This window comes from Pogonomyrmex barbatus, unplaced genomic scaffold, assembly GCF_055798465.1.
Source record: "Pogonomyrmex barbatus isolate J1 unplaced genomic scaffold, ASM5579846v1 scaffold22, whole genome shotgun sequence".
NCBI lineage: Eukaryota > Metazoa > Arthropoda > Insecta > Hymenoptera > Formicidae > Pogonomyrmex > Pogonomyrmex barbatus.
In genome coordinates, this window is record NW_028297119.1 from 100,533 (window position 1) to 127,950 (window position 27,418).

The 27,418-nt window shown below is 41.2% G+C and overlaps 2 protein-coding genes and 1 pseudogene across 7 annotated transcripts in view; 1 reads left to right on the forward strand and 2 right to left on the reverse strand.

Annotated features, from left to right (window-relative positions):
- Nucleotides 1-25,695, forward strand: part of LOC105431879 (uncharacterized) — an 80,580-nt gene extending 54,885 nt beyond the window's left edge. The window contains exons 1-5 of one of the 6 annotated variants that reach the window (XR_016139569.1): nucleotides 21,576-22,968; nucleotides 23,045-23,131; nucleotides 23,218-23,277; nucleotides 23,374-23,427; nucleotides 23,531-23,616. Coding sequence is in view for 5 of the 6 variants with exons in the window: in XM_089078357.1 (XP_088934483.1) it covers nucleotides 23,609-23,822; nucleotides 24,048-24,178 (345 nt within the window). In the remaining variant the exon portion in view is untranslated. Of the gene's footprint in view, nucleotides 1-21,575; nucleotides 23,823-24,047; nucleotides 24,214-25,055 lie in introns of those variants that run through there. The other 5 variants (XM_089078354.1, XM_089078355.1, XM_089078356.1 and 2 more) reach the window with 5 other exon arrangements.
- On the reverse strand, nucleotides 4,268-5,038 carry LOC148936378 (uncharacterized). The gene is made up of 2 exons (XM_089078384.1): nucleotides 4,800-5,038; nucleotides 4,268-4,724 (listed from the first exon to the last, which is right to left on the reverse strand). The coding sequence occupies exons 1-2, from the start codon at nucleotides 5,036-5,038 to the stop codon at nucleotides 4,268-4,270; spliced, it is 696 nt and encodes a 231-aa protein (XP_088934510.1).
- Nucleotides 21,069-22,257, reverse strand: LOC148936379 (uncharacterized; annotated as a pseudogene).
- Nucleotides 25,696-27,418: the final 1,723 nt, after the last annotated feature.

A 27,418-nucleotide genomic window follows, 5' to 3' on the forward strand; every position in this document is an offset into this window, starting at 1 on the left:
GCAATTTTTGTATTTTTAATAATTTGCACGTATTTTTAAATAATTCGCTGGTAAAGTTTGTTCCTTGGTCGGTCAGGATTTTGTCTGGAATTCCATATTCTAGAATGATTTTTGTCACTAACTCTTTTGCTATTGTTGTTGCCTCTTGATTTTGTACTGGTATTCCTTTGCTAAATTTTGTTAAATTATCTTGAAATGTTAATATATATTTGTTTCCCATCGTCGTTACAGGCAATGGTCCTACGATATCTAATGCGCATTTCTCAAATGTTTTGTTGGCGTATCTGTTATCATTAACGGTGCTTTAGCGCGTCGTTGCAATTTATTTTTCTGACAATGTTCACATTTTGAGATGTATTGCTCAACATCTCGTTTTAATCCTGGCCAGTTGTGGTGTAATCGTATTCTATTTATTGTTCGTTCAACGCCCTGGTGTCCTCCTATAGGTGCGTTGTAGTATTCGTATAATATTTGTTTCTTTTCTTCTTCTTCATATTGCTTTTCTGACGCGACGTCGTCAGTTTGTTGCTCTTCTATTATTGCTGCCACGTTACGGCTTAATGCGTCAGCATTAGCGTTTGCTTTCCCAGCTTTATGTATTATTTCGTAATCGAATTCTTCCAATTTTAATCTCCATCTGATTAAACGTGATCCGTTACGTTAAATAACCATATTAACGGTTTATGGTCGGTAATTATTTAAAATTTTGTCCCGTATAAATAAAGTCTAAAATGTTTTACTGCCCATACTATTGCGAGTAATTCCTTTTCAGTCGTATTATAATTCTGTTCTGCTCGTGATAGTACACGGCTGGCATACGCGACAGATTGGTCTTGACCTACCTCGCCTTGCAATAAGACGGCTCCTATTGCATAGTCCGATAAATTCATGGTTAGGAGGAATTCTCTCGTGAAGTCGGGATATTTTAATATCGGTGCCGTCGTTAATTTATTTTTTAGCATGTCAAATGCATTTTGCTGTGTTTCGGTTCACTCAAATTTCTCTTCTTTTTTTGTGAGTTTTGTTAATGGTTTTGCTATTCGTGAGAAATCTTCGATAAATTTTTGATAGTATCCGGCTAATCCGATGAATAATTGCACATTTTTTACCTTTTTGGGCATAGGAAAATTTTTTACGGCGTGCAATTTTGATGGATTTGGCGAAATTCCATTTTCTGTAATTATATGTCCTAAATAAACTACTTCTTTTCGTAAGAATTCGCACTTGTCCGGTTGGAGCTTTAGATTATTCTCTCTTAATCTTTGAACGACTACTTTTAATCTTTTATTGTGTTCTATAAGGACCGTATATTACAATGTCTAGGACCGTATATTACAATGTCGTCAAGATACACTAGACATTTAATTCCTTGCAAACTCGTTAAAATTGAATTCATTAGTCGTTGGAAGGTTATAGGTGCGTTTTTTAAACCAAATGGCATTCTATTAAATTCATAATGACCGTGTGATGTAGAGAATGCCGTTTTATTTTGATCTCGCTCCGTCATTGATATCTGGTGGTAACCTGATGCGAGATTCAGTGTCGTGAAGTATTTCACGTTGCCCAGCTGATCAAGTATATCCGTTATGTTGGACAACGGGAATGAATCTCCGATTGTGAGATCATTTAATTTTCTGAAATCTACTACAATTCGTAATTTTGTTTTTCCTGACGCGTCTGTCTTTTTGGGCACGACTAATAGTGGTGCGTTCCATTGGCTGACGCTCGGTCTGATAATTTCTTGTTTCAACATTCCTTGAACTTGTTTATTTACCTCGTCTTTATGTTTTTCCGGTAAACGATAAGGTCGTACGTTTATTAGTGATGAATCTGTTCGTACTGATATGTCATGCTTAATTGTTGTTGTGCACGTTAATGTATCTCCTTCTAGGTGGAACACGTCATTATATTCGTGATATAATTTTAATACAGATTTTCGTTCTTCCTCATTTAAATGTTCTGTGCGCAAGGAATTGTTTATTTGCTCTTCTCGAGATATTAATTTTGTATCTTTATTTTTTGTCTGCATTGCGTTCACAGATTCCTGTGTTATTTTTTCTTGTATGTTTATTTCTTCTAATATTACTTGCGGTACCTAAACGATTTTTCTTCTTCCGTAATATTTATTATACTGATTGGACATGTATAATTTCGCGATTCGACTAGGCAACATCCAATAAAAATTCCAGTATCATTTCCTCTGGTTTCGTCAATCCAATTATGTTTTGGTTAGTCGTGACTTGCACGATTGTTTCGCTGCGCGGCCCTAAAGTTACGCGCCTGTATGGGTAAAGTTGGAATTTCGTATTTTTAAATTGTACTGAATTTGTTTTTGGATTGAACGCAGTTATGTATTTCCAAATGATATCTGCTCCTAGGATCGCATCGTATTCCATTGGCGCGTTATCTCGCACTATGTATACGGAGTGTCGCATCTTTTTTCGCGACAGTTGAACCGTAACATGTGTTTTGCCCAATGTTATTATTTCATGTCCTGTTATGCCTGTTAGCTTAGTTTTTTCCTCATAGATTAGGACGTGGTCTAGTACATATTTTAGTTTTATTATTATGCGCCCGTATCAAACAAGAAGTTTATTTTTCTACCTTTGGCTTCTGCAATCGGTAATGTGATCGCATTTAATCCAGTGTTGACGAGCGATGTCCCCTTGACGTGTGCCACGCGATACTCTGACGCGGGGCGCGGGACGGTCGGTTTACCTTCGCCAATTTCGCTCTTTTTATTTTTAAAGTTCTTCGCGGGATTTTCTCTTCGCGAATTCGAAAAAATTTTTCCGGAATTTTTGCTGTTTTCCGATTTTCTGTTCAGTGTTCAACATTCGTGCCACAAATGTTCTATCTTTTTACAATAGCTACATTGTTTTTCAATTGTATTTATTCGTGGTTGTCCTTTTGGCTTAGGCAGGGTATATCTATTTGAGAAACGACTAGTCCTACAATCGCGCCCGTAATGACCGATTTTTCCGCATTTTTCGCAACGCGGACTCGGCGGATGCGTTTTAACTATTGGCCGGTTTCGATAAGTTTGTGTTCGAGTGCTAGGTCCTCGCATCTTTTCTTCTGCAGTTGCTCCTGCGATCGCTTCCTGTATCGTTTGATATCGCTGTGATCGTACAATCAATTTAATTTCTTCATGTAAACCGTTCTGATAATTGTAGAGTGCCTGCTCTTTTATATTTTCTAAAATAGCGCGTTGCTGTTCGACCGTATGATTTTTTCCTTCTTCGATGGATTCGTATAATTCCATGGCTATATTGTCTGTTCGTCTGCCGAATTCTTGTGCATTCTCGTTTAATTTTTGTTTAAGCGAGTTAAATTCGAGTTGTAAATGTGCGGTACTTCATTTGCTTAAATATTCCTTTTCTAGTTCTTGTTTTAACTGTTCGAAGTTTATTATATCTCGCGTACGAAAAAATACATCATGGTCTTGCCTTTGAATTTAGTGCAAAGAATGGCTTCTAAAGAGAAGCTGTTCATCTGCGGGATGTATATTTTTTATTGTACGTACTTGCATTTAGAAATTCGTACACGCGTCCTCGTGACGTGCCGTCGATCTCTGGGATCATGTTACGCACGTCTTTCAGTGTGAGGAATGTCAGTGCATTCCCCGGTTGGTTTCGTATATCTTGTTACGAACATCCGTAAGTTAGATCTATAGCGGGTGCGGCAGAAAATCCTGAGATATTCTCGTTCGCCCATAGGCAATTGTGTTTGGCTTAATTCGTTGACTTGCACACGGAGATCGCATATTTCATCCATTAATTCTCGAAGGAGAATGTTATCGGGCGGTGCGTCGATTGTGACGCGGCGGTTCGTTCGACTTTCTTGCGGTCCATGTCTCTCGACCGAATGTCGTAGTTGCAAAATTTCGTTGTCGATTTCGTTCTATTGTTCGACAGGTGAGTGAGCCATTTTGTTTATTAGCAATTGGTATATGTTGAAAGAATTAAATATGCTTCCGTCTCGTAAATTAATAATTTATTATTATTGTTTATTACTATTATTGTTTCAATGTGAATTACCATCGATTTTACATAGCATCAAATGTGAATTTGTTGAGGATATTTCCGTAAGTATATTCTAAATTATTTATATAATATGATTATTATGTGTTACTACTGTTAATATTATCGTTTCGGTGTGTATTGAAGTATGATATATTTATTAATATTGTTGTTTCAGTGTGTATTAAAGAAAGATATCGAGCGACAACGTGCAAACGATATCGTCCGATAACGCGAGGTTGGCTCTAAGACACGCAATCGCGTTTTTTCAGGAGTATTACCGTATACTCGGTAATGGAGTTCTTAACTACGTTGAAACAAATGCGTAAACCGCGATATGGCGTTAGAGCGTAATTCATATATCGAATTCCGCCCTGGACGTTCTTCTTGCATTCGAATTCTACGCGAACGTCGACGGTGGCGCTCTTGATCGATTCGTTCTGGCGGGAGCAATCGATGACCACGAGCGGACCGTATTGCAGAAATCTGGTGATAATCATGAATGGTTCGCAGATCTTGCACCCGTAATACGTCTTTTGAAATTTCAGATACATATCGTACAGCACGGCGAACTTGTTATACTCAAAATCTAGGTTCATATCGTCATAGGGATAGAACTCGGAATTCAAATAGAGTTTTACATTAGTCAGCTTGCAATCGTCGAATTTGGAAACGTTCCGATAATACGTTTTTCCTTCCGGTCTATAACGCGAAGATCACGTATCGCGGTTTCTCCAATTGCGTCGCCGCTTTTACTGCCCACGAACTTGGTCGTACTTTGTAACAGAAAATTCGTACAAATCCCACGAATGAAAGCCCATGCTTAGATATCGTTCGCTGTCCAACGTTCGCAGAAGCGACAATTTGTTGACGTCATTCAGTATCATGTGCGGCATTCGCCACTGTATCCTCAACAGCATGATTTTTGGTCTTTGATCCGGATGCGCCACGACGCAATTGTTATCGCAATTGTTGCGAGCTCGTTTCAGAATGAGTTCATGTCGCACGTTTATCATTATGCGCTTGTAATTTTCGCAAAAACCGAGGAGTACGTTGAGAAGCACGCAAAAGTTAAAATTGTCTAACACTATAGGCGAGATTTCCCATCCAGAGTTCTGTAAAATTCTATCTTTCTCGTAGCTCAACGATACGTAGTTTTTCATCAAGATCGTTATTCCAACATTTTTGCTCTTATCGATCTTCACGCCATCGCTCGTATCGAATCTTGTCGAATAAACGCAATCCAGATGTTGACTAGCTTCGCGGCGGTTTTCGTACCTTCCTTCGCCGTGCTTTCCTTCGCACCCTCTCTCGCCTTTCCTTCGTACAGAAAACTTTCGCACGGCAACGTGTACAGATCCTGCTGTTGTATAGTATTCGTATCTCGTCGCTATGTCCGAATGTTAGCGTATGGATTGTAAATGTGGGTTTCTATTCTCACGATACGATCATCAAAGATCGGAGTACCTCCGATACTTAAAATGTCGCTCGCCATGTCGATTCTTCATGAAGCCTAAAGATCTTAAGAACGTTCACGGCGTTCAACTCATTCGCCTTTCCCTCGCGCACCTTTCTCGTCGCGTCGTTCTGCGGTAGGATTGCGGACGTAGCGTTTGCGTCTCTTCTCGCGTACAACTCGTTCAGAATGAGCTCTCGCGCATCTCTTTCTCTATTGCCTTCGTCGTTGCACGTAGAGTCGCACCGTTATTTCCCCGCGAAAATCGATCGGTTGTCCGTCTTGATCCACGATTTGGAGCGTGATATCAGTGATGTTTCGCATGATGATCGGGAAGTAAATGATCGACGTCGGAGCGTTCGACAGTTTATATCCCGAAGGAACGTTCGGAGAAAATTCGTGTGTCGTGTGAACCGGTTCGTCGCTGTACGCGGTGATATTACACTCTATCCGAATGATATTCACGCTCATGATATTCACAGATCCGTCGGATGTGTGCCATTTGTTCGATCATAACACGCGAGAATCCCAGCAAACCGATGTTGTTCGGTTTCGTGAAATTGACTTGATACGCGCACCTAATCGCTTCTCGCTTCTCACGGTGTTCTCATTGTCGCGAATGATCAGGACCAGCGTGCCTTTCTCGTCCTCGTCGCTCTCGTCATCGTCGCTCGTCAACCTCTCTTTCTTGCTCTCGTCGATTCTTCACCTCTGAGAGATAATGGCGTTCTGTCTATCGCACTCAACTCGTATGAATTCTCGGGAATCGCAATCGTTTTGTCGTCGTCGTCGTCGTAGAAGAAGTTATTATTCATAGAATCGACATTCGGTATCGTGTTGTACGTTTCGAAATCCGTGAGACCTAACTCGTAATCGTCATCATTCAGATCTAAGACGGGAAAGTACACGCCGTGAGGACGCTACTCTTTCTGGTAAACGAAAGGCTCAGCGACATCGCGACCAATCCCCGACAGAAATCGTAAGCACAACTGACCGCAGATGCTTTGATCATACGCGATACGCTCTGAATCGCGATTGTACATTATATTTACATCGTCGTGGAGATATCTCTCGAATTCCCTCGGGGGGCGAAGATTGCCGAAACCGTTGAAGTAAGCCTCGTCGTTGCCCCTTTTCGCGACCCGAGTGAGTATTCGAACCCGTCGAGTCATCGAGATTCACGATGCCGTTCTCATTGCGTTGCGCTTTCGACGATAACGCGTTATGCATAAACACTTCTCTGAAGAAAGGTATTCGCAGACGACGCGCCTAGCGGCTCAGCTGCTCGTTCGTCGTAATGCTGCAGAGCGATAACTCGAGCGATCTTAACGTTTCCTTTCACAATTTTTTTTTTTTTCGTTCTTCTCATCATACCGCTGCCACGTTTGTAAGGCGCTAGATGCAATCCATGATCCATCCCTCGATTGTGACGATTGCAACTCCTCCAGTTGATTCCGAGCGGCTTTAACGGCGTTCATCGCCTTCGCGACGCCCACCGTGTCACCGATTAAAGAACCGAGTGCGCCTATATATCGGAAAAATGGGCAACAAGCTTCCGCGTTTCGCCGTCGGAAGTATCTTCCTCGTTGTCTTCCTCTTCTTCTTTCTCAAACCTATGCTCAACTTTGTTTTTGTTTTCATAGTCGCGGAACATATGGCGGTCGCGGCGACCCTCTCGCCGAAGATGGAATCTCTGGCCGTTATATGTTCGCACGTCTTCTCGATCGGCAGCGTGGCGATCGGTGAATTCCTTGTTTCGCGAGTAGGCGATGTCGTGCTCGCGGCACACCGCATTCAATGGGTTGACGCTTCGATCGCCGCGCGCCAATCGCTTCGCGAGACGGGTGCCAGGTCCGCAAAATTGATATCCGGGAATATATAGTTCGAAGGGAAGCGCATTTATCGCCGTGTCGAATAATCCCGCGCCGCTGAGCATTTGCTACAGTTTTTGATGAGAGGCACTGGTCTTTGTTGCCACGATTGTAATGCTCCAGACACACGCGACAACGTTGCACCTCGAGGTCCACTCTCAGATGATCGGGTAGTCTATTCCACAATAGCTCCACGTATCTGTTGAAATCGCGCACGAGAACGATCTTCGGGATAAGTCGCAACTGTTCGGCGGATAAGTTGAGAATATCGCGTTTGTCCGTCAATAAGGGAAACATATTGATCACTGTGCGCAATCGAATCATTATTGAATATAAATAGAGTGATTATCGGTCGCGTCTCCTCGAAGCGAGCGCACGCGCGTAAATGCGATTCGTTCGACGGTCGCCAACTATAGGAGTCAAATGTCAAGGCGATCGTAAGGCTCGCCGAGTCTCGGACGACGTGGGAGGGCGCGCAGACACGACCTTCTATTACCGAACACGATACGTTACATCATTTGCGGCCTCTTCAATTGCGGTAAAATGAACATGTTGATAAGCATGCTCGAAAGCCCGCGTGCGCTTCGAGAACGTGTACGTCTTTTCGAAATCCTTCGGCAACAACCGAAATATTGATGGTGGAGTTGCTCGAGTCGATGGATAAGATGTCGTGCCACCGAGCATGGTGCCTTCCGATATTCGTGGCCTGTGACAAGCAGGACGCGCTCAGGGAATATTTCGCCATGGGTCGATACTCGAACATCGATTGTTTCTATCTCTGTCAGACGTACGCTAAAACGAAACATCTGATACATGACAACGCCAATCTCTTGGTACTGTTTAGGCAGAATAGCACTAACCTAAAGCACGTTTACAACGAGCACGTGAACACGGATATACGTACGAGGATTTTTGCGCTTTGTATCGTGCGTGTTGAAAACGCAAGTACGATTTCATAGTCATCGATAAGGATAGCGCGTTAAGAAACGGTAGATATAGACAAGGATTTAACGCCGTGTAGAGCGATTAGTTGTGACGAGGATAGACATCGGTGCTACGGCGAATATGGACGTCACTCGACGGGAAAAAACAGCGCGAGAGATGGCGAAGATTCAGGACTCTATACGTAAAAAGCACAGAGCGTTAAAGACCGGTGAGATAGAGAAGGAGATCGCGCTGGAGAAGCGACTCACACCGATCGTTCAATCATTGAAATGAATCGCCGAGAACACCGCGCGAGACGAGTCGACCGAAGGAATCGACCCGATCGCATCCATCGTCGGCGCTAAGAGAAAATGCGAGATCGATGATGAGTCACCGATCAAGACCGATGAAGAGACACTTCTTGACAAGATCACCCTCGATCACGATGGCTTGTTCCGCAACTAGAAACGAATCGGAGGAATTGATCTCGAACGCGCAATAGGGACCGTTAGGTCGCAAATATATGGGCGCGCTTCTAAGCGGGGACAGACAGAGTAAGATCGACCACGTTACGGGAGTGCACTTTGACGAGAACAGCACGATGCTCGGCGACAAGCGATTCGACGTGGCCGATGACGACAGCGTGATCGTGGGGATCAATGCACGATACTTGGGTACTCCGAACTTATACGAGTTGATCTTCAAGAAACTCCCCGACGACGTCGTGTACACGGAGAACGACAAACAAACGTACAAAAATAAATACTGTTGACTACGAACGCCTATCGACGTGGCCACAACGCGCTTATGTCCGTTGGCATAATTCCCACTCTAGGAAACAAAGGCTTCAAATACAAGTACATCGCGCCGCTTTTGCTCGATAAAGACAAAATTGGCGCTGGTACTAGTAAGGCGACGAGAAGAAGAAGGATCGATTCTATCCCATCCGCTATACGAGTAAGAGACAATAGAATCGAATACGTTCATTGGGACGATCCCAACGAGATAGTCGACCACCTTCGATTACTCGACGCCTCTCGTCGAGCGGGTAACGACGTTCACAACAACGAGATTCTCGATAATTGAGGAGCTTCGCAAGATCGACGCAATCGAGCATAAAAAGCGCTCGCGGCGGCCGGTATTCCCGTTATGTTGGTGAACAAGTTCGGAAGACTGTTGTTCGGCGGAGGCAACAGAATACACTCGCAATTCCCTGCGTCGTTACGTGCGTAATAACGCGCTCTGTCTGAGCGACGATTACTACGACGCGAGAGAGATAACCTTACGGTATTTAACTGCAACAGAACCGACATCGACGCCGCGAGGGAGAGTTATAATACATAGCACGTTTCGAGACGCGGAGATGAGGATCTTCGAGACGAGAAGCTACGCGGACGAACTCTTAGCGAGCACCCGAGCGTTGTTGTCGGAGACAAACGAGAGGATGGCCAAGTCGATCGGCGAATTGGAGGAATCTATGGCACGTGTAGCCAGATTGTTTCTAAAGGACGATATGCAGATCGTCGAGATTATGAACAGATTATCGCGCGTGATAGATTCATCATCCACGAAGGCTTGTCCGTGAACAAGTTCGGAAAGTCTCTGGAAAGACAGCGCGGCGTCGACGATCGTCCGACAATCGAGTCTCTACGAGCGTACATGTGTCGCAACGCACTCTACCTGAATCCGAACGACTACGACGTCAACAGATGCCAGATACGCATCTGAACACGCCGATCGATGATGCCGATGCGATGACCAAGGATTACGTCGATGACGCGCTTCGCGTAAGAAGCGAGGAGTCGAAAGCTCTAACGAACGAGCTACGAAAACAGCTGGAGATATGAACAAGCGAATTCGGAATATTTTCCAACAGTATTACGATGTAAGAACCGAAGTGGACATTCTGCGACACTTCGAAAAAAAGAGGGAGGATTCACTCGTCGATTATGACAAACGAATAGGGGAGACGAGAGACATGATAGAACGAGCGCTCGAGACGAACTACGAGCGAGAGACCTGAGCGAGATCCAAAGAGTCGTCGAAATGCTCAGTGATGCTTAGGAAAAACAAACGCGGAACCTAGAGGAATCCCTGCGAAAAGAGCTCAACGTGTTGCGACAGATCGAGGAGAAAAAGGAGGTTTGCTCGTCAATCTCGATAAACGAATAGGAGAGACGAAAGACGTCATGGAAGGAGCACTCGAGAGACGAGGCGAACTGCGAGCTAGAGATCTGAGCGAAATCCAAAGAATCGTCGAGATGTTCGGCGACGCTCAGGAAAAACGAACGCGGAAGCTAGAGGAATCCTTGCAAAATCTAGAGGAATCCCTGCGAAACGAACTCAATGCGTCGTCGCGAGAGGATTTCGAGAAAGAATCTTGCGCGTAACATGATTGATCTGACGAGAATCGCGAGAGAACTGACGGACAAATCGGTAACGAGAGAGACGCTGGATAAAACACTGGCCTCGTTGAACGTGGATAAAATAGTAATTAGGGAAACGATAGACGAGTTACTAGTAGCGTTAAAAACGGATATCCCGAATACCATGAAACATGCAATTAATATTTGGAACGAGGAACAAGAGCAAATGTGCAAAACGACGAGCACGAATAAAACTAACGCAAATCGCGCCTCCGCGTAAATCAACGATAAGCGTCGAGAAGAGGAGACTCGTCGAGGAGTTTCACGTACCCGCGCAAAGAAACTTCCCGCGTCGTCGCGTCGTGATGCGCAGTTACATGTGGTAGGTCGATGTGGTCGAGATACGTCCATATGCGCGGCAAAACAAGGCTTACAACTACGTGATGACGGTTATCGATGTGTTGAGCAAGTACGCATGAGCGATGCCGCTGAACAGCAAGAGCAGAAGCGACGTTATCCGAGATATTTCGCGATGACGCTCGACATCCACGAAATCTGCAAACAGACAAGGGCAAGGAGTTCTACAACGCCGCCGTAAAAGCAGTTATGAACAGATACAATATACATCACTACTCGACGTACTCGGTGATGAAGGCGGCGATGGTGGAGCGGATTAATCATATGCTCAAGAACGACATATGGAGGCTCTTCACGCTCAACGGATCGTACAAATGGCTCAACGCTCTACTGCGTTTAATCTCGGAGTATAACAACCATGCATTGAACGATCGGAATGCGACTGGCGGACATAACTCCCGCCTTGTCAAGAGACTCCTTTCCCTAGTATACAGTCACTTGAAGATCGCAGCCCCCGCGAGGTTCAAGGTGAACGATCTGGTACGCGTCAGCAAGTTCAAAATGATATTCGAGAAAAGATACGCTTAACTGGACGACCGAGGTTTTCTGAATCGCCAAGGTGCAACGCACGAATCCCATGACGTATCTGCTGAAAGACTATCGTGGAGAGCCAGTGGCCGGAGGATTCTACGAATATGAGTTACTGTGAGTTTCCAATCCCGATATCTATCGGGAGAAGGTGCTACGTAGAAAGGACAATAGGATTTTCGTCAAATGTTTAGGAATGGACAATACACATAACTCTTGGATATATAAAACGGCTGTATTATAATATAATGAATAAAAGAGTACAAAGATATTTTACGTGACATGATTACTTACACTATTACATTGGTAAAAAAGTATCTAATAGTGATATCTTATAATGACTCCACGGTAATGTATCAGTAGAGTCGGGGATCTCGTATCGTCGTACGGACTCAAGGCTAGTTTCAGTTCGGACACAGTGTAAACCTCGTGCAGTATCGAGCGTACGCACGTCTGACGTCTCAATTGCTGCGACGATTCGTTCAAGCACCGCACGAACGTTCTCGAACGTTATCATGTTCGCCACGATGCTCCTCTTGACGTCCTTTATCCTCTTCGTATCGCTCTTCCCCATAACTCTCAGAGCGTACATTTTCGCCCTATGAATTCCATTATGATCGCTCCGTTATTCTCATTCTTCATCAAGCCGAGAATCTTCATGTTCGCACGCGGCATATCGTATGCGTTATCGTCGGAATAATCGCTGGTGTCGAATCTCGCAATATCTCGTTTTATATTTTCATAAACGTTCTTGCATTCTAGAAAATATATCAAGCTCAGTGTTCGTATACATGATTTTGCATTTAGAGTGATAAAGCGGGACCATATAATCGTAATGAAATTCGTCAAACGCATCTTGGATATTTCTAGAATGCACATACCGACGTAGATCGGTTTGTTGAACTTAACTTCGAGTTTGCGCAACACGACGGCTATGAGATTCTCGTCGAAGACGCTCCTGCTGTGAAAATTCGGTTTCGCGATCAGCGCCTCGGCGCCGTATCTCCTGTCCCAACGCGTCACGAGTCTCACGTCTACGTGATCGTGTACGTTCTCCAAAAACCGCGTTGTTCATCAGCTTGTATAGATTTCTCTCGAACTCTCGTTGCTCGCGCGAGTTCTCCGTATTAAGCTTGATATACGCGTGAAGCCAAGACCATTGCGCGAACTGCAACGCACGATGGAACCTTGTCACGCGTAAATCGTATCGCACTGCTGAAGATTGCGTCACGTAACGCTTGTAGAGCATGTCGAGTAGCTTTTCGTTCCAGTAGCTTTCCCGGCGGTTTCTTGCGCGTCAGGCAGAACGGAAGATCCGCGTGGCCGTGAAGATACTCGAGCTCGACCTTTAAAATATAACTGATATCGGAGTCAGGCGGCACGGATATAATGTCGAGACTCTCGACGTCCTCAACCCATCGAAATTCCGCGTATGGTAAAGGCTCGCACATGGCTCAATCGTAAAGATTGTTCACATCATAGAACATGAGATACGACGACGGTCGAGACGAGTCGTACGATGATTCGTATTGATTATTAGCTCGCGCGTATCTATTCGAGCATTGATTCAAACTGCCACGTATGATATACCGCACTCTATGAACAACACCATATCGATAAGCAGATCGAATCGAACGTTCGTATATTTCAACATAGCATCCCACGTGTATCCTGGTAATGTGAAATAATGCGAGGGATCCAAACTGTAACTCTCTATACAGATGTCGAAAATTTTCGAAAACGTGCGCTAAGAGCATCCATTTTCAAGTATAAGTCGCTGTACTCGCGAGAGTCCTCACGTGAAAACGCTTCCATACCCTTCAAGTGTGCTCGTAATCACTAGCGTTCACGGTTTCGCCAGTTAAAGAATTGCTTCGATCAGCGATAACTTAGTCTCTAATAATTTATCAATGCTGTCGACGTACTCGTACGGAAATACGCCTTTGCGCGTAACAACTCGAAATCATCCGCGACGAGACCGGAGAATTTGAATCGCATGATCCTCAATTTTTCCCGATCTAGATACGAAGCTAATTTCTCGAGACTGGCATTGAGAAACTTAAACGAATCTACGAAACGTAGTTTAACGCAGTTTTTCCATTTGCCGTACGCCGAATTGTTGACGGTTTTCGAAAACGTGATGTAATTCTCGCGATGTAATCTTCTTAGTCAGTGATAACAAGTCAACTCTATCCTCGAAAGCTACATCTTTAATAATAAAATGCGCATCGTAACCCTATAAATTGTGAAAGAACACGGGAATAACGAACGCATTCTAATAGTTCAAATTGCAGCTCGCATGCGCGGGACCTCTGTAACGTCCAGTGAGATGATAATGATCGCGCACGCCTACGTCGTGCAGTACGAATATCTTCCCGCATATGTGGCAACGGATTGCTCTTCGAAAAGCGCTCCACTCGTCCGGCGTGAGCTCCGACATCGGTACGCTCGCGAAGAGGACCTTCTTTACGCGACACGCGAGAGCGCGCAGCTCGTTGACGAACCACGAGACGCAGTCGTCGCCGCGACGATATCTGTACGCGGCTGCGATTCCGTCGTACGAGCTACACAGATAATAACTCACGCTGAACGTTTTGTGATGTTATTAGGTGAATCTATTGTTGAGATTCCCCGCGCACCGTCAATCTCCCTTTTCTAAAACGCATTCTAGATCGGCGTACACGACAAATCGAGCGAGGTGACCGCGTTACGCATTATTATATATAAAAAAAGAAATTAAGTTTGAATTAATGTCAATAGAGTCGTGCGAAAGAAACTGGTGGACAGTAATGGTTAAAATTATCGATCCAAATTTCAGGGGGATAATTATGTTAGTCATAATTATGTTATCATTCATCGAATAGTAGTGATGCTAGTTTTATATAGAGATAGTTATATGTAAATTATCTTGAGGATTTATGTAATGAGCTATTATTGATAGAGGCGATTGTTGTTATGGGCGATTTTAACATATATATGAAAGTAAATAATTACATTTAAGATAGATTAACGAAAACAATGAATACAATAATTAAAACATTAATTAGAGAAGCGATACAGATAGTTATAAGTACATCTGAAACGATAATTGATGTAGTTTTCTCGAATATAGATTTTGTGGAAGTAAGGCATGAACCCAAGATAATGGATCATTCAGTGATAATGTTACGCTGGGAATAGGAGAGATGCTAAAAAAAGAAATAAAAGTGTTATATGTAGAGATTACAAAAGAATAGATGTTGATGAGTTTAAAAGATTAATTGAAATCAACGTTAATGTTATTGAGGGAGACAGTATTAATGAATTAGCTAGTTGAACGATTGATTCAATTGTAATTTAATTGTAATATGTATTGATAAGCGCCGAGAAAGATGATTGTTCTAAAAAATAAGTGGCATGGGAATGGTTCTCGGAAGATATATATCAGTTTATAAATCAAAGAGATGTCGCACATAAGGCAGCTCGTATGAGTAACAGTAAAAATTGGGACCTGTTTAGGCAGTTGATAAAATAAAACAATAGGTAGTTGTAGGAAAGCAAAAAGGGAATATTTGGAGAGAAGATTAGAGAAAAATAAAAGAAATCCAAAACAGATGTGGAGATTACTGAAAGAAATGTTAAAGGGTAACTCACATAACAAAGAATATAAAGAAATACAGTATGGAAATAGAATAATAAATAATGTGGAAGAAATGGCTAATGAATTTAATAGGTATTTGTAGATAGGTATTTTGTAGATAATCTAAGACAAGTAGCAATGAGGGACTCTGAAGGTGATTTTCAAACTGAAAACGAATATTCTATTAGTGCTCTTGAAAAGTTCAATAAAATAAATACAGAGTACTTAATGCAGGTAGTGAGAAAATTAGCTAATAAATCTGGAACTGAGGAGGAGATAACTATAGAGATAATGAAATTAGTAGTAGAGGTGACTAATGAGACGATATATTATATATTAAATAGATTATTAGAAGAAGGTATTTTCTAGGGAGGAAGCGATTGTTATTCCAATACCAAAGATTCGAGGAATGATTAAAATTGAAGAATTTAGGCCGATAAACAATTTACCAGATTTCTGTGAAAAGAGAGAAACATTAGAAATATCTTCAAAAATAGTTCACAGGCAGTTAGTGGAGTACTTAAAAAGCAACGAACTTATCAAGAAATGTCAATCAGAATTTAGAAGTAAACATTCATGACGTGAAACGACATTGCAGTGGGACTGCAACATTAACAGATTGGAAGAAAACGATAGGTGAAAGAAAGATGATGTTCTTAGATTTAAGAAGAGCGTTTGATAGGAAAATTCTAATAAAAAAAATTACAAAAATATGGGTTAAAAGGTTCTGTTTTGAAATAATTTAAAAATTACTTAGCAGATAGAAAATCAGATTTAATGGAATTCTATCCAATCCAATTAATGTTGATTTAGGTGTCCCTCAAGGATCAGTATTAGGGCCGTTGTTATTCTTGTTATATATTATCACACTTTCGCGGCGGTCACTCGCACAACTTTCATTCAAACGACACGCATAAATAAACAGAGGCCGTTTATAAAGAAGGAACTTTAACGAACACAATTAATTACATTGTTCGCGATACAATTTCGTGCTCACAATCCGCTCGCGCATCACTTCTCAAAACCATCTCGCACGAATCTATGTCAAATCTCTTTAATTAATCAATCAATAGAACATAAACAACGGCGGGTTGGCAAGGAACAATCTTTTCAATATTACTCGGGATCAAAAGCGAGCGGACCACTGCTCGGCCACAACAATATAAACGATATCACACAGATAATAAATAATGATTGCTCAATAAGATTATTTGCGAATGACACGTTAATATTCACAACTGGACAGCACAACATTCGAGGCAGGAGATTAGTGATAAATTGAATGAACAAATGATAATAGTGGATGAGTGATTGAGAAAGAATAGGTTATAACTAAATGTAAATAAAATCAAAGTAATGTTGATAAGAGGAATTAGGAGAAAAGTTACGGAGAGTAATTTTAAGATAAAATTTCAGGACAAAGAGCTGGAGGTAGTGAATAAGATAAAGTACCTAGGTAAGTATCTAGGGTAAGTATCTATCTAATAATAGATAAGAAATTAAATTTTGCGGCATACATATAGATTATATTGGTAAGAAAATAAGAACTAAACTAAGTGTTTTGCGAAGAGTTGGTAAAGATAACAAATATGAGACAACAAATATGAGATGTATTGTATACAAATCGATTGTTGCATCATTGTTTGAATATTGTGTTTCAATATTGATAAGTGTAGATAAGACTAATCTACATTATTTGCAGAAATTACAAAATCAGGCTATGAAAATTATACTTAGGTGTAACAAAAGAGTATGGATTATAGATATGCTAAAGACGTTGCAATTTATGTTAACAAAAGAGAGAGTTGAGTATAATGTTTATTGATATATAGAATAGTTAATGTGTCCACACTACTTGCGTAATAAAGTAAGTGTAATGTGACAGTGCAATAAATACGAGGCAAAGAGGTAACATATATATTATATAGGTGTACAACTAGTAAAGAAGAGAGAACGTTATTATACAATGAATTCAAAATGTATAATGATCTGCCGAGCGAACTAAAGAGGGAACAAAATTTAAAATGATTCAGAAGATTATTGATTCAATATTAAGAGGAAGGAGCGTGAAGATAATGTGTGGAAACTAATTAAGAGAGGCTAGCATTACCTGATTTATTTGTGTAATTATTAATATATGTAATTGTAATGATAGCTATGAGCTAATAAATTCTTCTCTCTCTCTCTCTCTCTCTCTCTCTCTCTCTCTCTCTCTCTCTTCTCTCCTTAATATGTTTCTCTCCTCTCTTTATTTATTTATCCTTTTCTCTCACAGTGAACCAATCGGATATACCAATTTCTAGACCACAACAATTTAACCGCAATAACGATCTCTCGTAAACGTTGTGTCCGAAATTGCCGAAATGGCCGAGTGCTCAAGAACAGTGATAAACAATCAAAACAAATTTCAAAAGAATCAATCGAACCATCAAAATCAAACTCGACCATTCTGAATCTCCTCATAATCTACTTTTACAATTTTTTCCTAATTTACTTATCGACCCGTTAAAATGTTTAATTTATGCGATAAAGCCAAATTATGCCCCCGTACACTGATCCGAATCAGAATCTCGTATCCATTTTCGAGTCCTATTCCCCCCATTCCTATGTTCCATGACGAACCTTTTTTTCCCCGATTTCGAAGAACCTTCCCGTTCGCTTGACCTAATAATCCACCTCCAAAAAAAACCAAGGTTACCTCTCCTCTTTAACTCTCACATATTAATTTTTATTTACATTTATATACTTCTTGTTAAATCTTTTTATTAATCTCATGACGAAATATCGATATCATTAAATTAAATTAATTGAAGAATTATCATTGTATAACTTGGTAGAATCATCGTTCAAAAGATTCATTTCAAACATTCACACTCTTTGTTGAAATCCTACCCGATGGCCTCCGTATCAATGTAACACCCGCGATCATACACGCACTCACACACCTCTACACACATACCATCTCTCTTGTTTCTTTAAATCATATATATTTTTATGTTCATTAAAAATTTAATTTAGATTTTAATTTTTCTTAATTTTTTTATAAGTCCTCGTTTTCTTTCCCCTATTCTATTAATCGCACGAAGTTTTTTCCTGGTAAAATAAGTTAAATTTTCTGAAAATCACCGATGAACGTTTATGCCACGGTGTCATAGCGTTTCCTTATCGTTGATCTAATGCCGACACATACACAGTGCGTTTCGACTCGAAGGGTCATGTTTCAATACTTGACCGACACTTGACGAGAGAGCAACTGTGCCGTCCAGCCCATTCATACTCTTTTCATTTCTTCTTCTTCTTCGTCGTTTGTTAGGACTTGGTCCTAACATGTCGTTCTCAACATATATTGTCCTCCCTTTATTCCTGTGAACCTGATGTTCAGTTCTCGTATCATCTCTTTGATGGTCTTCGTACGGGTCTAGTTGTAATTGGTCTTCGTTTTTACGATTTTTGGAATTTTGTCATCTTCCATCCTGTTGACATGATTTCTCCACTCCCTGCGTCTTCTTCTTCCATCCATCTTACTACGTGCTGGAATCCACACGTTTGTCTCATTTTCTCATTCGTCTTTCTGTCGTCTTGTATACTCTATAGTTAGTTGGAGTATTCTCATTTCAGTTGTTCTCAGATATCACTTAGTGCATGTTGTCTCTGCTCTGGTTTCTCTTACATAGGTCATTATTAGTCTGATGCACGTTTGATAGATTCTGATTTTACTTTTGATCTCCATGTATTTATTTCTCCATACAATGTTCCTTAGGTATTACGCGGTTATTGAGGCCGCAGAAGGCCGTTTTACCTATTTTTTTAATCTGTGCAAAGTATGCTCCGAAATTCAGAGTAATAGCGTGGGAATACTGCGAATCCACGCGTGTTTTCTTGGTATTCCCCCCGCACCGCGTCTCTGAGTGCTAACGCGCCCCGCATCGCACTACGCGCTGCGTCCCCGAGTGCTAATGCTCTCCGCGTCGCATCACGCCACGCCATGAAAGCCAGCGAACACCCTGCTCCGCACCGATACCTCATCACCAAACTCCTTTTCCTATCCATCCATATTCATTATCTATCCAAAAAACTAATTACACAATTTCTTTTTTTCTGCTTCTGTGAAGGGAGATGCTATCCCCGAGATCGATCAATCCGACCAAAAAATACCGTCGATCTCGGTATAAAAGCTTTCCAAAGAAGATCATCTTGTTCTGCGCTCGACTCTTGAGAGCACGTCTCGACAGAAGCGAGCATCTGAATCCGATTCCGGTGAAAGCCTAAGACTTATTGGGGATCTCCCCAACGCGTTAAATACGCTTAGCCAGGCCGAACCGTCTTCAAGCCCTTCCCCGGCAAGCCGAAGGTTACTGGGAGTCTCCCCAGCGCACCGAGTTCGCTCGATCCATCTCCGCTGTCACCGAATTCTACCGCTGAGTATCGGAGCCCTCCCTGATACGACAGCACGTCCGTCAGTAGTATGTGGGCTGCTATGGGGCGTCAAAACAAACCCCTATCACTTTCCCACTGGCGCCAGGGGCATGACCTTCAGCTGTCAAGATAGGGTCTCCACGTGGAAATGGAGCGTTCTGATTGACTGAGGGGCGTGATAATTAGGAGATAATTAGGTAATTAGTGGTGCGTTCTGATTGGATTCTCCCATAGTTGCCCGGCGTGTGATTGGACGCTCCCATAATTGCCCATGTGTGTGATTGGATGCTCCCAAAGCTGCCCGGGGTGTGATTAGTTGTCGAAATGCTAGACGAAAAGATAGGGGGAGGGGGTGAAAGTGTCTGGGCCGTTCGAGGTCCGACAAAATGGCGTGTGCAAAGATGGCGGACACCTGAGGAGAATTTGTTCCGGGGTCTGATCGGGGGTGCGATAAAATTGCGACAAGAAGGATGACGGGGTGTTGAAGGGGGATATACCTGATTAGCGGAGAATGGAATGCGGTTTTATGGTACGGTAAACAGGACGGGGCGAAGAAAGGAAATTGATTCTTTGTATACGAGGGGAATAAATCGGATTTTTCTGAAGAGACTTCTTGAGGCTTAATAGTTAGTGAAACCATTAAAAATTTGTTCCGGAGCTGATTGGGGTCTGATAAAATAACGACTATGAAGATGACAGGCGACTGAAGGAATATACTGACGAGAATGGAATATGAACTTTATGGTATGATATGGTATGAATGACTTTATAACTTGGATTGAAGGAAGGAAATTAATTCTTTGCATTGCTCCGAGGTCGCTCGTGGACTCCAGCAAAATGATGCCAGCGATAAGAAGGACGACGAACGTCTGAAGAGAATATGCTTGTCCTGGAGAACGGAATGCAAATTTTATGGTATGATATACAGCTTAGATCGAAGGAAACTGATTCTTTGTATATATGAGATACAAATCACGTTTTTTTCTTAAGTCGGAAGGTTTTTCCAAACCTAATAATAATAGCTAACGAAAAACTATTAAAATTTGTTCCGGGGCCGCTCGTGGGTTTGACAAAATGGCGCCAATGATAAGAAGGATGATGAACGTCTGAAGGGAATATGCTCGACCCCGGCGCTAATGGAAAAAGATTTTTTGCGGTACGATACGCAGAACGCCCCGAAAGTAGGAATTTACTTTGCATATATGGGAATTTGTTACTTTGTATATATGAGATGTAAATCGAGTTTTTCTTAAGACGAAAGGTTTCTCGACGCCTAATAGCTAGCGAACCTTAAAAATTTGTTTCGAGACCGCTCAGGATTCGATAAAGCGATATCTGCGACAAGAAAGATGAGGGAAGTCTGAAGAGAATATACTTGACCTGACGAGAATGGAATGCGATAGGAAAACAGGAATGAACAAGTTCGCACTAAATGTTTTTCTAACGAACTCGGAGCTATATGAAGCTCTTATTCTATAACAAACGCAATGTCTGAAAAATTTTTTAGATATTTCTAGCTCGAAGCAACGTAGCGCATTAATTTTTTTGGTTGAAAAGAAAATAAGAGGGGCAAAGACTAGAATTTAAGTTACAAAATCATTAAGTTTATTGTTATATCGTTGTACATATTATATCAATTCATAAATAAAAGTTACAAATTACGATTTGAAAAAATAATATAAAGAATTTCATTAAATCTCAGAGAAGTTAATTCCACAAATATTATATCGAAATACATATCCAGAAATGTTAAATCGTTTATTTGCGTATGTACATTGCGTGCGATTTCGTGATAATTTCCTTTCAAACTGAGTTTTACAATATCGCTATCTATGTAACTTTTTGGAAGGTTTAATTCTATTTCTTTTATAAGATATTGCGCGCATTTGTTAACATTGTCGGTCATGTTTTGTAAATGTTTTAAGTGCGCGTCGACACATTTCACAATATTTTTCAAACGTGAAAGTACTCTTCTGCATCACAATTGCGATAGCATAGGTTTTACGCCTCTTCGTCGGTGGCTGCGAATCCTCGCTAGTCGTTCCTCGATGTTGAATTTCGATATTTTCCATAATCTTCATTTTCTTTATACGCCAGTAATATGGATCGTGACCCATAAGAGGAGGTAAAGTTGATCGCAACATTTTTGACAATGATAGGATCCGGTTTATTGTTAGTGTTTAAATACTCATCGATAAGCCCCATGTTGTTTAGGAATTGTTGCCAGGAATCAGCGTCGAAATAAATTCCTTTTGTATTACCGGTTAATTTAACCATTGGCACAAAAATTCCTTCGTTTGTTGTTTGCAATCCAACGTGTATCCTTTTCGTGTGAGAGATGTTGAGTCCATATGTTGTCGAGAGCATCATATGGAACTTGTCGTTTCGTTCCTCGTTCCTTTCGAAATATCGCAGATGTATTTGCGCCTCTCGGAATCGGGGGCATTGCTCGGTTCCGGAGTATTACGCTTCTCGGTATCGAGAACAGCTTTTCGGCTCGCCATTGTTCCTGTTTTCTTCTCAAATGTAATTAATAATCACAAGCATCGAAATGAGAGACTACTTCGGATTTACGAAGTTGAAACGTCGAAGGATAACACTCGAATGAACCGAGGGCTGACGAATTCGTCGAGTTCATTGACTTATCTACTAAGAAAAAAGAACTGCGCGCGCAGATGGGCAAATGAAAAATTATAAAATTTAAAAAAATTTTTTAAATTTTAAGATTTTAAAATTTAAAAATTTTAAATTGTAAAATTATAAAATCTTTTAAACTTTAGATTTTCTAGACTTTTAAAACTTCTTCGCAAAATATTTTTTAATAAACCTAGAAACTACAAAATAAGGGAGTTAGAGATGTTTCTTGAGTGGGGAGCTCATTTTCTTTTAGCTATGTTTTAGCTAGAGAAATAGAAAAGAAAAGAAAATACCGCACGGAATTATAGAAAAGTCTATTTCCGAGATTATATTTTCTGACTTGGTCGGTTTTTACATTATTGCGCCGATTCGTTCGCTGTCTTAATTCTAAAATAGTAAAGGAGTGAAAAAATGGCATTCTGTGAAAAATTAAGAAGATTTTTTATCGTGTGCGCGAATATCAACCCGACGATAAACGCGAGTGTTTATATTTCATTATTAATAAATGAAGAAGAAACAAATTACATCACATTTGCAAAATTCGTACCGGAGTGTTCGAAAACCCTATTGAGCATTATGTTCAGATTAGGGTATTTCGTGGACAAAAGACTTTTGAATATTGTAAAAGAATATATAACCGGTGCAATAGCTGGTGTGGGGGAGGATGATGCTGGCGGACATATCGCTTATTTTACAAGGTGCACCGGAGGAGGTAAATATTTATTTTTAAAGTAATTGAAATTAGAATATGTAGGTATAAAAAATTCTAAATTTAAATATTTTTTAAGCGAGAGATAACATCGCGATTGTACATCCGTACCAACTACGAGGATTGAGATGCCCCGCCGAAAACGAGGCGGAAGGAGTAAATGAGCGTGAGTAAAATAATAGAAAATTGATATAATTGAAAATCTAGATTTCTAAATTTTCAGATTTTTAAATTAAAATATCGAATTTTTAGGACGAGTGCGAATGCGGATAGACGTGTAACCTGAGGAGGGTATCCCAACGGTTGATCTAGGTAAGAAAATATCTTTCAGGTAAGAAAATAGCAAATATTGCTTTCAAAATTATCTCACTGAATATCGAATTCAATTAATAAAAGCTTTTGTTTCAGATGCGGAAGAAAATATCGATGATGAGCCGACACCGAAATTTACACACCGCATGAGTAATTATTTAAAATAATAAAAGTTATAAAACTCATATTAGCTAATTCTTGAAAAAAAGATAATAATAATAATAATAATAACAACGATGTTTCTTTTTTTTAGTACAAGCAAACGACCTAGATGAATCCGAATATAGAGAAGAAAATGAGGGGGAAAACGAAGAACAAGAAGAAGATGTAGATGAAGAAGGAGAAGAAGTTGACGAAGAAAGACAAGAAGATAGAGAAGGAGAAGAAGATGACGATGACGATGAAGAAGACGAGCGAAGAAAATGGAAACAGGAGAAGAGCCTTTGAGCAAATATGCGATGAGCTTTTAGAAGAAGAAATCGAGGTTCGCACGATTTTCCATCAGTGCGAAACACGGACGGGCTATTCTCCGGAAAATTATGAAGGTAAATTTAATATTATTTTTAAATTTTAAGATAATTTATTCTTTCCGATAAATTTATAATTAAATGTTTTTTTTGCTAGATTAATACGCTCTATAAAAGCTTTGTAAAAGCGAAGAGAAAAGCTGTTCAAGAGATACCTTCGATATGCTGGAATCTATTCGCTAACATAAAAATCGAATAGAATTAAAATATTTATCATTAATATTTTTTGTTTCCCATTTTCAGTACAAATTTTCAATACAGGAGGCGTTTCACGTGAAGAAGAACAAGAAGATCGTTATTTACACCAGCTTCAGAACCATTCGACGGATCTTCAACAGCAGCATCACAGCAGCAACAGCAGGAGCACCGGTTAACCGACGAGGATGCCGCGGTCGACGACAGCGACACGGTCAGTGAAAATTTCACTTATATTGAATTACGGGCGAAAAACCCGTAAATTTCAAAAATTTGAAGTACTAGGTAGGGAGGCGACATTCGCGATACGTCCTCTCGCGGAAGGTGCTAGTGATATCGTGAATTATTTAGAAAACGCGTTTCGCGAAATCCACGTATGCGATACGTTTGAGCGGACTGGACGATTACGTGGGGTTATCCTTCGATTCGACAAATTTATCGCTTGGCCCGGCAGGTCTTTCGTTTCGTCTGGCGCGAGACTTGACTCACGAGGACATATGGAAACTCGTGAGTTCGGTAACGCAAAGCGCCGGGGGTTTCGATATTGCGATGAATTTTACCATACGCATTTTTAACGTAGCGGTACCTTTGGGGCAAGGGGATCAAATAAATTAACGCGAGAAAGCATCGCGAAACGCTCGATTTTACAAATAAAAAATTCCGACAATCTATGCCTTCCTCGCTTCCTCGTAGCGGCGAGGATTTACTGCGAACGTGGTACTCTGCGCACGGGAGAATTGCACGAATGGTGGGAATCTGTAAGATACGCGACTTCTTCGTTACAGTGTAAGTTGGCGATTGAGTTAATGAGGAGCGCGGGTATCGTGATCCCCGAGGAAGGTTGCGGATATAATGAAATCGAGCGTTTTCAACGATTTCTCGCCGCGGAAAATATCGCTATAATAATTTATAATTTTAGTAGTTTTGGCCGAGGTGAAAAACCGAGGTACGACGGTCGCGCATTACTCGCCTCCCTCGGACGCGAACCTTTGTATACATTAAATATAATGTATTACGAAGATTCGCGTCATTATAACCCTATATTAAATTTAACAGCTGCAGGCGGTTCGTGCGGCGGTTACTGCGAAACGTGCAACGAGAGCCCAAATAACAAGGGAGGGTGTGCGTCACGGCGGGGCCCGACCACGAACCAGTCGTGAAAACTCGTAATTATTTTGCGAAAAAATACCACCTCAGCCAGGAATCGAACCTGGATCTCCTGCTTACCGGGCAGGCATCTTATCCTTTCGACTACCGAGGCATGTGATGATATTTATCGCAAATAACGTGTTTAGAATTGAAAAATTGAACGAACTTACAGTGAAGTTCGATTACAATTATGCCGTCTCGTCCGGATGGATATATTGTAGTTGCGCTCCGTCGCGCTGTCTCCAACAGGCTTCTTAAAAGTTCCTTAAAACGGCAAAAGATGGCGTCCTCGCGACCTCGGCCGTAGCGCGCGCCAAGGACTTCATTATTTTAAAGTTGCCAAATCTGATACTAAGGGTTGGGTGGGTGGGAGTATCCATCCGAACGAGACGGCATAATTGTAATCGAACTTCACTGTAAGTTCGTTCAATTTTTCAATTATGCAAAGTCTCGTCCGGATGGATATATTGTAACTATTTAAAGCTAAGATTTGGTAGAAAAGTATATTTTAATCATTCTGAACATCTCAATGCCAAAATAAAGAAAACTTGTGTATTCAAAATTGTCGTCTGAAAAGACGAGTCGTTAATATTTCTATTATAAAAAAGAGCAAAGATGTCTGAAGATTTGCTCCAACCTGTGGTTCGTCTAATTTCGTCTATGTTAATGCCTCTGCTGGCTGCAAAGTGGAGGCATGACGAGTAGAATGAGCAGAAAAAATAGAAATGTCTCCTGCTATTTCAAGAGTTGTTTTAACTCAACTTACCTAATGTTTGGGAGGAGACTGCCTTATATGGTTTGCGATATGATATGAAAAAAGTCATGATTATCCTGGCGAAGGTCTTGTGTAAATTTAAGGTACTATTTCACTAGGGAAAAGATACAAGGATCTGGTTTATCCAGAAAAGGCTTGAAAAACGCGTCGAGGCTGGTATCTGCCAATCCCCGAAGTTTTGAGACGCGTCGGGATCTTACTAACTATAGAGTTCGAGAAAACAATATTCGAACACTGGATGGCCGCTAAAGTCTGCATTCTTTGTGCAGTTGTAAAGGCGAGTAAGTGTCGGTCCACAATAAGTATTCAATCCCCAAGCCACAAGAAACCGACCAATCACAGTCGATTATTCTTTTCATATTCGACTATAACCGGCCAATCTTACCTCCCAAAGCGCAAACCACCACCGTGGACCGAGACTAAGGTAACTAACTTCTTAGAAATAAGTTCCAGAGAGAGCTCCTCATATGGATACAGAGCAGCTAAATGAGCAATCGCCGGAGATGGATCCCAAGTAAAATCGTAACGCGGCTTTTGCGGTTTTAACACAGCAACCTCCCTAAAGAGTCTCCCGAACGGATGGAGACCTATTTTCTATTATTAGAAGGAATAATGGAAGTAGCCGAGCGATACGTGTTTAAGGTGGAGTATGACCTTGAATTTGAAAAACAAGATGATAAAACTCTAGCGCAGATGAGGTAAACGGGGAAAAGATATCTTCACCTCTCTCGTTATAGAATTGCGACCATAATCTGAGAGGTTTGGAATACTGCGCAATTGTAACTTCTGTAATCGATGCTAACATCGGCTCAATCGCGGACACCGATGTATCCCTTCTCAAGAAAGCTTGGCGGATAATTTCGTGGTAACCAGGGAAATCCTGGTCCATGCTGGGAACCAAGGTGCTGGCCACCACGGGATAACTAAAATTCCTTCCGCCTTATTGGAAATAATTTCTCGTAAGGTTCTTAAAATCAAGATAAGGGGAGGAGATGCATAGAAGTAAAAATTTCTCCAATCTAGCGAGAAAGCGTCTATTAATATTCCCCCGGGTCCCCGGAAACCAAGGAACAAAACGAGAGCATTTTGCCTTAGTTGATGTGGCAAATAGGTCGATATCAAAAGGACCAAAAGTAGGGGCAATTGTGTCAAAATTATCCTGATTGAACATCCATTCCATTTCTTCCGAACTCGAGATTCGGCATCTGCCTCACTATTCTGAGCCGAAGGGATATATGCAGCGTAAATAAATAAATCGCAGTCTGCACACCAAGACCAGATTTTTCGGGCGAGGGCAGACAAATAGGGGAATCGAATTGAGCCCATGCGATTTATATAAGAGAGAGCAGTAGAACTGTCAACTCTCAGGAGAGTATCACATTCACGTAAATGCGAAGCAAAACATTGTAAGCCGTAGAACGTAGCTAAAAGTTCTAGATAATTAATATTTTACTTGTCTTCTGGAGACCAGAAACTGTGTGTTCGGGCCTCACCA